Source organism: Chiloscyllium punctatum, chromosome 20 (assembly GCF_047496795.1).
Source record: "Chiloscyllium punctatum isolate Juve2018m chromosome 20, sChiPun1.3, whole genome shotgun sequence".
Lineage (NCBI taxonomy): Eukaryota > Metazoa > Chordata > Chondrichthyes > Orectolobiformes > Hemiscylliidae > Chiloscyllium > Chiloscyllium punctatum.
The window spans coordinates 41,813,229-41,826,903 of record NC_092758.1 but is presented as its reverse complement, the minus strand read 5'-3'; the positions used below and the strand labels follow the sequence as shown (position 1 = coordinate 41,826,903).

General features: G+C 42.1%; 1 protein-coding gene across 1 annotated transcript in view; it reads left to right on the top strand.

The window, feature by feature from the left end:
• The window catches only part of LOC140491788 (uncharacterized), a 220,685-nt gene that overhangs the window by 143,299 nt on the left and 63,711 nt on the right, over positions 1 to 13,675 (top strand). The window contains exons 9-11 of the mRNA XM_072590190.1: positions 8,858 to 8,911; positions 10,549 to 10,593; positions 12,002 to 12,070. Coding sequence (XP_072446291.1) covers positions 8,858 to 8,911; positions 10,549 to 10,593; positions 12,002 to 12,070 — 168 coding nt within the window. The remainder of the gene's footprint in view (positions 1 to 8,857; positions 8,912 to 10,548; positions 10,594 to 12,001; positions 12,071 to 13,675) is intronic.

Here is a 13,675-nt window from a genome sequence, read left to right as displayed (position 1 = left end):
CAGCTTGCAGGAGCGAAGTGTTCAATATGGTGGATTGTGCTAAAACCTCAATTCCCAATACAAATATGCAATGGCATAATGTGCAGTGGGTAACTGCTTTGCTGCAGCACATTATGTAGATCTGCACCATCAGTCTAAGTATCTGCATCAACCCTTTTTGTATTGCAGCTTCTCCATCCTAATCTATTGTCTCTGTACAAGAGGCTTCCCAACTGGGATAAGGGCTATATCCTGCTTTCTTGGTCTGAGACTCCACTTAGGCCAGACTGGACCACAAACAGATCCATGGCTTTAACAATAGGCCATCATCAAGAAATGGAGGCTTGTTCTGTAGGTTCAGAAGCTGGGGAAGGGGATTAGAGGAGGAGGATGAGGGAAATCAAACCTGGTTAAGAATGAAAACAGAAGCCAGCTAGAAGTGCAGGTGATTATGTGGGGAGTGCTTAGCTTTTTAAACACAGGGATGGGAAGTGCACTTCTGCTCCTCCTGCTCCACCATCAGTTAAGAATGTCTCTGAAATCAACCTTTTTATTGTTGGGAAATGGAAGAGTTCTTGTGTTCAGAACAAACTGAACTTCAATGGCAAAGTTAAACAGGCGATTGCTCTTTTACACATGCTATTAAAGGTTCCAACTCAAGTTTCAGGTTGACATGGATTAATAATTTTTCCTGTGAAGAAGATGAATCACTATTGCCCAAAAATGTGCAGCTGCTTCCTGCCTCTATATTGGAGATTTGGTGTGCCAGCTAGTGCCTGGTAAATATATGCTGGCTGTATGTCTACATATATACGTAGGCAAAATTTGTCTAAATTTCCATATATGTGTTAATTATACATAAAACTACTTTAACATAATTCATGGTTGTGTCACCATTAAAATTGCCAACAACCAAATATTTTAATTCACTTGGAGGGGGTGGGTGGCATTGGCTGACCCAATGTTTAATGTATATCCCTAATTGCCCTTGAGAAGATGGTAGTAACATGCAGTCCAAGTGCCATATGTAGACCCACAATACCATTAGAATTCCAGGATTTTGGTCCAATGACACTGATGGAACGCTTATTTCCAAGTCACGATGATGAGTGGCTTGGATGGAAACTTGAAGGTAGTGGTGTTCCCGTGGATCTGCAACTCTTGTCCTTCTAGATGAAATTGGCCATGGGTTTGGAAAGTGCTGTCTAAAGATCTTTGAATTTTTGTAGTGCATCTGGTAGATAGTTCACACTGCTGGTGATGGAGTGACTGAATGCTTGTGGGTGTGGTGCCAGTCAAGCAGCCTGGATGATGTCAAGCTTCTTAATTGTTTTGGACTGCACACATCGAGGCAAGTAGTGAGTATTCCGTCACACACCTGACATATGCCTTGTAGATGATAAACAGGTCTTGTGGAGATAGTAGGTAAGTTACTTGCTGAGTATTCCTAACTTTAGACCTGCTCTTGTAGCTACTGTATTGACATACCTACTCCAGGTCACTTTCTGGTCAATGGTAATTCCTAGGACTTTGATTGTGGGATTTAGTGATGGTAATACCATTGTATGTCAAGGGACACTGGTTAGATTATCTCTTATTGGAAATGGTCATTGTGTAGCATCAATGTGACTTGCCATTTTTCAGCCCAAACCTGGATATTGTCCCGATCTTGTTGCATTTGATCATGGACTGCTTCAGTAACTGAGGAATCGTGAATGATGCTGAATATTGTGTAATCATTGGCGAACGTCCCCACTTCTGACTTTATGATGGAGGGAAGTTCATTAATGAAGTAGCTAAAAATGGTTGGGTCTAGGACACTATCCTGAGGAACTCCTGCAAAGATGTCCTGGAGCTGAAATGGCTGACCTCCAACAACCACGACCATCTTCATTTTTTTGTCAAGTATGAGTCCAAGCAGTAGAGAGTTTGCCCCCAATTCCTGCAGTTTTGCTAGGTCTCCTTGATGCCACACTTGATCAAATGTGGCCTTGATGTCAAGGGTTGTCTGTCTCGACTTGCCTTTTGAATTCAACTCTTTTGTCCTTGTATGAACCAAGACTGCAATGAAGCCAGGAGCAGACTGGCCCTGGCAAAACCCAAACAGGGGCAAGAGTGTGGTGCTGGAAAAGCACAGCAGGTCAGGCAGCATCCAAGGAGCAGGAGAATCGACGTTTCGGACATAAGCCCTTCAATGGGATTCCTCATGAAGAGTTCGTGCCTGAAACATTGATTCTCCTACTCCTTGGATGCTGCTTGACTCACAGTGCTTTTCCAGCACCACACTCTCAACAGCATCTGCAGTCCTCACTTTCTCCTAGAACTCAAACTGGGCATTATTGAGCAGGTTATTGCTGAGCAGGTGCTGTTTGATAGCACTGTTAATGACACCTTCCATCACTTTACTGATAATCAGTAGTCGACTGATGGAGCTTTGGTTGGTTGGTTTAGCTACGTCCTCCTTGAGTACAGTATATACCTGGACAATCTTCTACACTGACAGCTGTTTGCTAGTAAGGTAACTCTACTGGAAGAGCTTGGCTAGAGGGGCAGCAAGTTCTGGAGCACAAGTCTTCAGTACAATTGACAAAATGTTGTCAGGGCCCATAGCCTTTGCCGTATCCAATGCCTCCAACTCTTTCTTGATATCACATGGAATTGAATTAGCTGAAACCTGGCATCTGTGATGTGGGAACCATTGGAGGAGGCCAAGATGGATCATCCAATCTGCACTTCTGCTGAAAATTGTTGCGAATGCTTCAGTTTATCTTTCGTACTGCTGTGCTGGTTTCTGCAATCATGGGGATATTTGTGGAGCCGCCGCCTCCTGTGAGCTGTTTAATTGTTCACCACCTTTCAAACTGGATGTAAAAGAACTGCAGAGCTTAGATCTGATCTGTTGGTTGTGGGATCAATTAGCTCTATCTACCACTTGCTGATTATGCTGTCTGACATTCAAGTAATCAATCCTGTTGTGTAACCTCATTGAGATGACACCTCATTTTCAGGAATGCCTGCTGCTGCTCCTCACATGCATTCTGCACACTTGTCATGAACCCTTACATCTGCAGCAGGCATATGTGGTGAGTCTGGGGTCAAATGTGCTTTTTCCTCTTGTTGGCTCCCTCAACATCTGCTACAGAGTCTGTTTAGCTCAACTTCCTTTAGAACTTCACCAGTTTAGTCAGTAATGCTGCTTTCTGTTGAGCTTCTCTTGGTGGTGGATGTTAAATTTCCCTGCACTCTGTGCCCTTACCACCCTCAGTGCTTTCTTATTGTGGTTTTCTGTTTTACACTTCCAAAATTCACCAGGTTTCACCAGTCAATTTGTTATTAAACTCATATAACAACGTTTCATTTTCACATTTTGAGTTGCAAAAAGTAAAACTTTTAAATCATTTAACCTGTTAATATATTTATTGTTCTGTTCCCTTCTAATCAGAATTTCTAAAACATTATATCAGCATAAATGATCTTCTACATATGGTTAATATTTTAAATCACCATCTGAAAGGATAATTTGATTATTGACAACTGAGTCAAAATTGTCAAAATGTGCAAACATCTTTTGTTGATAGAATTATTCACTTGAGCCCCTTCAAACTGAGGATATATCCTAAAGGTTCAAATAATTTAAAGAAATTATAGCCATGTGTCTTCCCTGATTGTTTCAGGAGCAAACATGCACCCAAATGTGAAGGGTAGAATTTCATGTAACCTAGACTGACATCATTGAAATTGGAGGATGTTTTTGGTGATTATGTTAATGGTATCCACTGTTACTTTAAGTAAGCAAACACAAATCTGCTTTTATTTTGCTGCTGGCTGTAGTTTCTACCCAGCATTTTTTTTTATCAGCAGCAGAAATTTATTCTATATGCTGCCACTGTGTGGTCAGCAGTAGAGTGGCACTCATTATTAGGGGAACTTCATGGTTTTCTAAAACGTGTCTACAAAGGTTTGAATTAAAGAACAGATAGGGGAGAAAATTGAGAAATAATGGGGAACCTTCAATTTACAACAGTAAGTGGGAAGTTAACAGTACTGAAGTCAATAGCATGTCAATTGCACAATTTAGTTAAGATTTAAGCTGTGCCAGTGCATCCATCTGGCAGCCACATGTAAGCCCATATCCCCAAACACAGTGTAATCCTGTAATCATCCAAACATCGCTTTCACAGCCACCCATTGCTTGGCAATATGTCTGGTCTTACCGTTCACAAGTGGAAAGGTCACTTGCCAGTCAGCAGGTGAGAATGCCACAGGCAGGAAATTGGTGCAGATTGATAAAATTTATTTGTTGTAAGCAAAGCATGAATTTAACCATCTAATATTGTGTTAGACACGTGCGTACCTTTATGCTATTACATTTTTTTTCTTTTTCAACTACTCTTACATGGTACAACCTCTGTAGTTCAACAGGCTGCTCATATCTCTGTCCGGCTCTTCACTGAAGTCCTCCTGAGTTTTGAAACCTGTAAGGACCCTGCTAAAACTTGCTCCTGCTGTGCAGGATTAGGATAGATCCAGTCATTAGCACACAAAGCAGTATTTTAGGGGTGGTCAAGCTATTTCAGAGGGCAGTTAAGAGTCAACCAGACTATTTTGGTCTATTTTGCTTAACCAAAAGTGTTATTATCTCAGATTTAAATTCCAGCATCCACTGCTGTTTCCTTCCTAATATGCAGTGCCCAGATCTGCTGTCACTACGCAGAGTGTCAAACCAGAATTTTGTATGGGAGAAAGTGTATGCTGGAGATCAGTGTCAAGAGTGTGGTGTTGGAAAAGCACAGCCGGCCAGGCAGCATCCGAGGAGCAGGAGAATTGATGTTTTGAGCATAAGTTCTTCATCAGGAATTTTGTATGACTGCAGCCATAACGACTTCACCCTTGTACTCCAGTCCTCTAGATATAAACACCAACATTCCACTAATTTTCTTGATTATTTTTTGCACCTTTTTGTGACATTTTAAACATTGATGTTCCCAAACTCCCAAATCTCATTTGACATTCACTGTATTTAACTTCATACCATCTAGAAAGTATCATGATCTATCCTTTTTCAGTCTAATTTGGATTGCTTACATTGTAATCTATCTGCCACAGTTTTGTCCATTCACTTACTTTATCAATTTCCCTTTGTAATTTTATGCTACACTGTCTATAATGCAGCCTAACTTTATGTCATTAGCAAATTTGGATCTTCTATGCTATTATCCAAGTCATTAATAAATTACTGTAAATAATTGAGGGCCTAACACAGCTCCTTCTGGGACACCACTGGTCAATCCAGCCAATTTAAGTACCTACCCATTATTCTTGCTTTCGGTTACCTGTCACTCAACCAATTCCCCCGCCTTTTCAATAATCTGTCCTCCGTTCCATGGGTCTCTACACTGTTAACAGTCTCTTATGTGGGACTTCATCAAATGCTTTCTGCTAGTCCACATAAATGTCTATAGACATTCTCCTATTGACTAACATAGTCACCTCTTCAAAAAAAAGCAATATGATGTCTCCGGCATAACTTACCTGTAATGAATCCATGCTGGTTGTCCCTGATTAACAGAAAATGTTCGAGATTTTCAGTTACCTCATCTTTGATTATAGACTCCAACAATTTTCCCAACTCAGACGATAGGCCAACTGGTCTATAATTCCACTGCTTTCCTCTTTCACTCATCTTAAATTGGAGGGATGACTTCTGTATTTAGGGAACTCTGAAAAATTATAGTTACAGCATCATCGGTGTGCTCCCCTACTTCCTTTGATAGAAACCATCAGGCCCTAGGGATTTGTCACTCTGATTCCATTAATTTCCTCATTACCAATGTCTTTCTTTCTTTAATTTTTTTTCAGTGCCTGTCCCTATTCCACTACTTAATTTCCTTGGGACTGTGGGCAAGCTATCCTTCTTTTCTACTGTAAAAACTGAGGGAAAGTAATTGTTCAACGTCCACCACTTTCCTATAGTCATTAACAATATTCCCATGTTTCACTCTTTTTCTGGGTCAATACTGCCCCAGACCACCCGTTTTCCCTTTATATAACTATAAAATTTCTTCTTAATGATCTTGGTGATCAAGTTTCCCATTCAGCCTGACTTGTGCGGTGTTTTATAAGCCTTTTAGTTTTGTGCAGTCCCTTATCTCTTTAGTTGAGACCTGGTTTCGAAGAAGGGTAATAGGACTTGAAACATTAACTGTTTTTTCTTCACAGAAGCTCTCAGACTTGCTGACTTTCTCCAACAATTTCTGTTTTCATTTGCATAAGAAATTTTCATCTCTGCTCTCAAATCTGAGAAAAATTCCATCCAAGTGTATAAGACACTGGCCTAGATTCTACCAAGAACTACTAAAATGTGGCTTGACAACGCACTGATGAGCCCAAGTGGTATGAGATGGTTTCTCTGAGGGGATCTTTCATTGCTATGTCTTGGAATCAGATATATACCTAACTCCAGCATTAAACATTATTTTCCTATCAATGTGAAGTGGAAGCTGTAGCAATATTGTTACAAGTCTAATATATATTTGAATTTTAGGAAATACAGATATAAACCTGATTTTTATTAGTTCTGTTAGGATAGCCATGGGCTAAACTTTCTGCCGATTGACCATGAATTGATCAGTAATCTAGTCCATATGTCTCAAACTGACTTATTTTCAGTTGTCTGACATTTGTATTGTGATTTATCATTCTATTTTCTGATATGCATACATGTTGATAATTTGATAGCAATGATATTAGTGCGTCTCTTCCACATCAGGTTGGTTGTACTCAGAAGGGTGCAGAAGTTCATGGTTGACTAATATCCCAATAACCACGCAAGCATATACCTAAGAACATTGACGACCACAAGCCTTCTATCACTCTTTTTCCAGTCTCCCTGTGATATTGCTAGTCCTTCAAAACCTCATGTCTTATCACCACACCGGTGTCATGTTGCAACTCCAAGCCCTTCACTTCTCTCACTTCAGTCTGCAGTTATTGTATGTTGCTGCTCTGGGTTTCCAAAGAGTCAGCAGTCGAGTTGCAGTGCTTCAGTGTGCCACTATAGTCTGCTGCAGTTTTCTTCTGTTATTCACAATGTCTTTGTGACACACTTGCTTTAAGTTTCAATGAATTTTATAGTGTATTTATTTGTGACTATCCTATATTTATGACTTCTAGTTTTGGATTGCCCCACAATACTTTTCCTATTTTCCCTCTCCGTCTCAACTGACCGTGCTAAATTGCCCATAGCATCCAGGAATGTGCAGGCTAGGTGGTTTAACCTTGGGAAGTGCAGAGTTAGAGGGATCAGGAAGGGATTAGATCTGGATCGGATGCTCTTAGGAGGGTTGGTGTGAACTCAATGAGAAAAATGACCTACTTTCATGCTGTAGGAATTCTACGATTCATAATTACATGTTGTCCAACACAATACATCTAGCTTAACAAAATGGTGCATTGAAGCTACAATAGTTAATGCGATAACTGCTAGCATCTTCGAGTGCATATTGTTGGTGATTGCGGCTTATCACACAAAATGTTATGTAAGCTGCAAAAGTGAAACGTTTCCACCAGTTTACTCTGCATTTGATAGTGCAGATTCCCAAACACACTATCTCAAGAGTGCTTCATGCACACCATACTTTGGACTACCTTATATCATTCTTAACATCACTGTTTTAATATTTTCTTTCTCCTCATGATTCTATTCTCATCAGAATAGAATCATGTCAACACTAGTAATAAAGGTGAGTTTTGGGGTAAAGGAGGCATCCTCCTGAAAGGCTTCAACTGTTCATTGCACAATTGAGAATAGAATATTTTTTTGAAAGCATTCATATTGAAACATTCCTGTCCCTCTTCTATCGATGTTTCCGTGATGGCCACAACATCGTAGTCCCAAGTACTGATCCACGCCTTAAGTTCACTCACCTTATTTCTGGTACTCCTTGCATTGACGTATACACACTTGAGCCCATCTCTGTGTCCGCAAGTATTCCCTGTCAGTGCTACCTTCTCCACAGCCTCCCTACATTCTTGGACATCCTGAAAAACAGCTAACCTACTTGCTGGACTACAAGTCCGGATCCCATCCCCCTGCCAAATTAGTTTTAAACCCTGAAAAGTGCTAGCAAACCTACCTCCCAGGATAGTGGTGCCCTTCTGGTTCAGGTGCAACCAGTCCTGCTTGTACAGGTCCCACCTTCCCCAGAATGCAGTCCAATTGTCCAAATATCTGAAGCCCTCCCTCCTACACCATCCTTGCATCCACATGTTCAACTGCACTCTCTCCCTATTCCTTGCCTCACTGTCATGTGGCACCGGCAACAACCCAGAGATGACGACTCTGTCCGTCCTAGCTTTTAGCTTCCAGCCTAACTCCCTGAGCTCCTGAATGACCACCCCACCCCTCTTCCTACCTTATGTCAGTTTTGTTTTCCAAAAGCACTTGTTGCTACCTTTTGTGTTGCAGTTTTAATACTGTGTGGTTTCTGAACAAAAAATGCAGTTTGTGTTGTGGTTCTAAGTTTCATAGACTAAGGTTATGAGGCTATTCACAAATTTGATCAATTCTGCTTTCTTGTGCGTGCAACCCCCCCCCCCCCCTATCAATACAAATGTAGGAGATATTGTTACTAAATGACTCCATCACAAAAATAGTTAGTGAGACTGAAAAAGGAACATGAAAACTATAAATCAGCCCTCAGAAATCAAAGTAGTCTTTGAGAAATCTCTGAGCACTTAAAAAATATTTTCAGCCTTGATACGAACATTCAATACAAACATCTTTCTGCTGTTGAGAAGCCATGAAGGGGGTCAGTTTTGATGGTATGTTTGTTTGCTGAATAGTTTGTGATTGGTACTTGCATGTTCTTTTATCCAGGGAGAAAAAGGCATTGCAGGTCCTCCGGGATTACGAGGGTCAATGGGATTAAAGGTAAACTATAAATTAAGTGTGTTCTGTGAACAGATCTGGGATAGAGTTGGATTGATCCTCCATCAGTGGGTTTCAGTGTAGGGGTGCTCTAAAATCCAGGAGCTGGTCTTCCCACTAGCCACCTGCTGACGATCTATCAGCAACTTTACAACAAGCAAAAGAGGCATCAGATGACCCACCCACCCTTGGGGTCATTTTAGGCACAATGGCTATGAGGGACCTTGTCCTGCCCCTGCTACTCTTTTAACTGTGACGTAGTGTGTGTGAGGGGAGGGAAAGGAGGACCCACGTCAGCCTGAAGCCCAGTAGCTTTAACTGTCCATTGTGAGGTCAGGCAAGAGGGAATCCAACTTTTTGTGGCTACTCCCAGCTCATCCACCCCCGTTCATCTCCCCCTTTAACCCTCTCCCAGACCCTCAAACACCAAAACTCAGATGTCCCTGGGGCTCTGAGTTACTACGAACTGTCACATCATTGCTATTCCTCCCACCTGGCATTGTAAGGATTACAGAGCTGCTTGATATCTGATTGGCTAGCAGATCTCTAAAGTGGGACTACGGTTTAAGACCACGTGGGGGCAGGAGAGGACAAAAGTTTCTCCTTAAAGCAATAACAATTAATTATCCTTCGAATGTTTACAATAAAACGTTAAAATATTTTCTATATTATCAGGAAGAATAAATCAGTGTGACATAACTAATTACATTGGATTGTATTTAATAATTATCAGTAGATATGCTCAATTTATATCTTTCATACCGGTCCACTTTCAATGAATTTAGTTCAATTATAGAGAAAAGCAGGGATACCATTGACTCATCGTGCTTCAGACAGACCACAATGTCAAATGGGATGAGCAGAATTTTTTATGAGAAACTCTAACACGAAACTTCAATTATGTCGCTGATAATCAGAAGTGAAAACAAGAGATGAATCAACATTTTCTCAATTTCCTATACTACAGCAAGACATTTCATCGCCATTATTCCTGGCCAGCACTGCCTCCTCTTCTCAAAATTTTTGTCCTTATCTATTGTTAAGGCCTTTCTCTATCCTGCCTCTGTAAATGCCTCCAGAACAAAGTCGCAGTTTGTATTCTCCACCTCTCCAAACACAACTTTCCAAAAGTAAGTGAACCCTTAGTCACTGTAGCTGAAAATGTGTTGCTGGAAAAGCGCAGCAGGTCGGGGAGCATCCAAGGAGCAGGAGAATCGACGTTTCGGGCATCAGCCCTTCTCCACGGCTTCTCAATCACATTTGGTTGCCCGGATTTCTGCTCCATATCCTAAGCGATACACCCAGGAATGTTTCGTTATGTTAAAAGTTGTTGTAGGAACGGATCTGAACATTGCTACGGGAAAACCCAGTAAAGATGTTCCCAAAGACCAAATTTGCCGAAGAAATTGATTTGGCGCCTTACTTGTATTTACTGACAAAATAATTTTGCCGCTCTGGTTTATATTTCTGCACCACTTACAAATCAAAGGAGGTTAGCATTTTGGGCCTAAGAGGGTTAAAAGCTGGCACATAATTTGATTGTCAGAAATTACCTAATAAAACACATTGTATTTAATTATGGTTGCACTGAATTAATTCAGTGTTGACCGATTTAACCAATATCATGGAATTCATTTTAGGGTGAACCTGGCGAGAAAGGTGAAAAGGGACGCTCAGGATTGGATGTAAGTACAGTACGGTAGTAGTTTTGTCGAGTTTCTTTGGTGGCAGGAAGCTGCTGCCTGTCTAAAGAGGCGCTGCAGCATGTAAAATAAAGTCCCCTGTATGTCAAAATAAAGTGTAATTATTTTGTTTTGAAGTAAACCTGTCTGGCAACATCCCACCCTTCCCGCCTCAAGGCAGACACGCGCGCACACTGTCGTTCTCCCCCCATCCCCACCCAAGACTTTCCATCACTCCCAGGCAGAAAAGAGGCTGGATATCAATATATTTCCAAGTGAAAGCCTCACTGTCCTGAGGGAACAGACCTCCTCAGTTGTGTAGCATTACTTCGTTGCTGGTTTAAATTGCAAAAATAGTTGATGTGCTGAAGTCTCTGTTGTGGGAATAGGCCACACATGCTTCAGATTCAGTGACTGAGCAAAGACCAGCATTAGTCTTAAGTTGCAAATGTCATGAGTAATTCACATATTGTCTACATTTCAAAGCAAGCACATTAAAGAAGATGTCACTGAAGTTTCAGGGAAGAAATTTTTGAGCAATTAGTTGTTTCCAAGAAACAGAGAATTTTACTGCATTGAATCAGTCCATTTGGTTTATCATGCTATGTGTATGGAATGAGCTGCCAGACGAAGTGGTGGAGGCTGGTACAATTAAAGCATTTAAAAGGCATGTGGATAGGAACATGAATAGAAAGAGTTTGGAGGGCTATGGGTCAAATGGGACTAGAATAACTTAGGATATCTGGTCGGCATGGACGGATTGAACTGAAGGGTCTGGTTTTGAGCTGTACATCTCTTTGACTCTATGTCTGTGCTGGTTCTTTGAAAAAACTTTCCCAATAGCCCTAGTCTACTGATCTTTCTCATAGGTTTGTACTTTTTTTTTCCTTTGAAGTATTTATACAATATCCTTGCAGCTGTTATCATTGAATCTGCTAATGCTGTTATTTTTCAGACAATGTGCTCAAATATTTTTCTACAACAATATTCTTTTGAGGTGAATCCTGAAGGACAGTATAGTTGAGTTAATAAAGTTACAAACCAGCCTCCCTGCCAATAGCATGTAGAACACAGTGAGGTGATTGGTACCTATGCAGTTTCATGGCATGATTATCTATTGATTTTCCTGGCACTTCATGGATAAATACATATAATGCTTTTTACTATTTAACTGGTGTCCACAGTATTTGAAAAGTTTCAGATTTATTTTGTGTTCTGGGTGTATTACTGGTATGAAGGAAGGTGAGGGGCCACAAAATGCATTGAGAGAAGCATGGGATGAACACTATCTCTTGGGTGTATCGGGAGTTTAGAAGCTACCTTGATCATGTTTGTACTGAAAGTCTTTTGAACTGAATTTCTCATGCCATTTAACTAATACTTTGTGTATTTATTATCAACTTGTATGAAGGGTCAAAAAGGTGAACCAGGAACAACAGAGATAATAGACTACGATGGAAAAATTCAACAGGCTCTACAGGTAGTGTTTTCACAGTAAATATGAATAAGAGTGTGTGAAAGGAAATACCAACATTGGAATTAGGAGCTGGAGTCAGCCATTTGCCACTCTTGCTTACTCCACCATTTAACATGATCATAGCTGGTCTAATTGTGACCCAACTCCACATTCTCAGGTACCACTGAAAACTACTAACCCCTTGTTTGTCAAGAATCTATTTACTTCCACTTTAAACATAATTAATGACCCATCTTCCACCACACTCTTAGGGGTGGGGGGATTAGTGCTGAAAATGTGTTGCTGGAAAAGCGCAGCAGGTCAGGCAGCATCCAAGGAACAGGAGAATCGACGTTTTGGGCATAAGCCCTTCTTCAGGAATGAGGAAAGTATGTCCAGCAGGCTAAGATAAAAGGTAGGGAGGAGGTACTTGGGGGAGGGGCGTTGGAAATGCGATAGGTGGAAGGAGGTCAAGGTGAGGGTGATAGGCCGGAGTGGGGTGGGGCGGAGAGGTCAGGAAGAAGATTTCAGGTTAGGAAGGTGTTGCTGAGTTCGAGGGATTTGACTGAGACAAGGTGGGGGAGGGGAAATAAGGAAACTGGAGAAATCTGAGTTCATCCCTTGTGGTTGGAGGGTTCCTAGGCGGAAGATGAGGCGCTCTTCCTCCAACCGTCGTGTTGCTATGGTCTGGCGATGGAGGAGTCCAAGGACCTGTATGTCCTTGGTGGAGTGGGAGGGGGAGTTGAAGTGTTGAGCTACGGGATGGTTGGGTTGTTTGGTCCGGGTGTCCCAGAGGTGTTCTCTGAAGCGTTCCGCAAGAAGGCGACCTGTCTCCCCAATATAGAGGAGGCCACATCAGGTGTAGCGGATGCAATAAATGATGTGTGTGGAGGTGCAGGTGAATTTGTGGCGAATATGGAAGTATGCCTTGGGGCCTTGGAGGGAAGTAAGGGGGGAGGTGTGGGTGCAAGTTTTGCATTTCTTGCGGTTGCAGGGGAAGGTGCCAGGAGTGGAGGTTGGGTTGGTGGGGGGTGTGGACCTGACGACGGAGTCACGGAAGGAGTGGTCTTTTCGGAATGCTGATAGGGGAGGGAAGGGAAATATATCTCTGGTGGTGGGGTCCGTTTGGAGGTGGCGGAAATGATGGCGGATGATACGCTGTACATGGAGGTTGGTGGGGTGGTAGGTGAGGACCAGTGGGGTTCTGTCCTGGTGGCAGTTGGAGGGGCGGGGCTCAAGGACGGAGGAGCGGGAAGTGGAAGAGATGCGGTGGAGGACATTGTCGACCACGTCTGAGGGAAAATTGCGATCCTTGAAGAAGGAGGCCATCTGGGTTGTACGGTTTTGGAACTGGTCCTCCTGGGAGCAGATGCGGCGGAGACGAAGGAAGTGGGAATATGGGATGGTGTTTTTACAGGGGGCAGGGTGGGAGGAGGTGTAGTCTAGGTAGCTGTGGGAGTCGGTCGGTTTATAGTAAATGTCGGTGTTGATTCGGTCGCCCGAGATAGAAATGGAAAGGTCTAGGAAGGGGAGGGAGGAGTCTGAGACGGTTTAGGTGAATTTGAGGTCGGGGTGGAAGGTGTTGGTAAAGTGGATGAACTGTTCAATATCCTTGTGGGAGCACGAGGC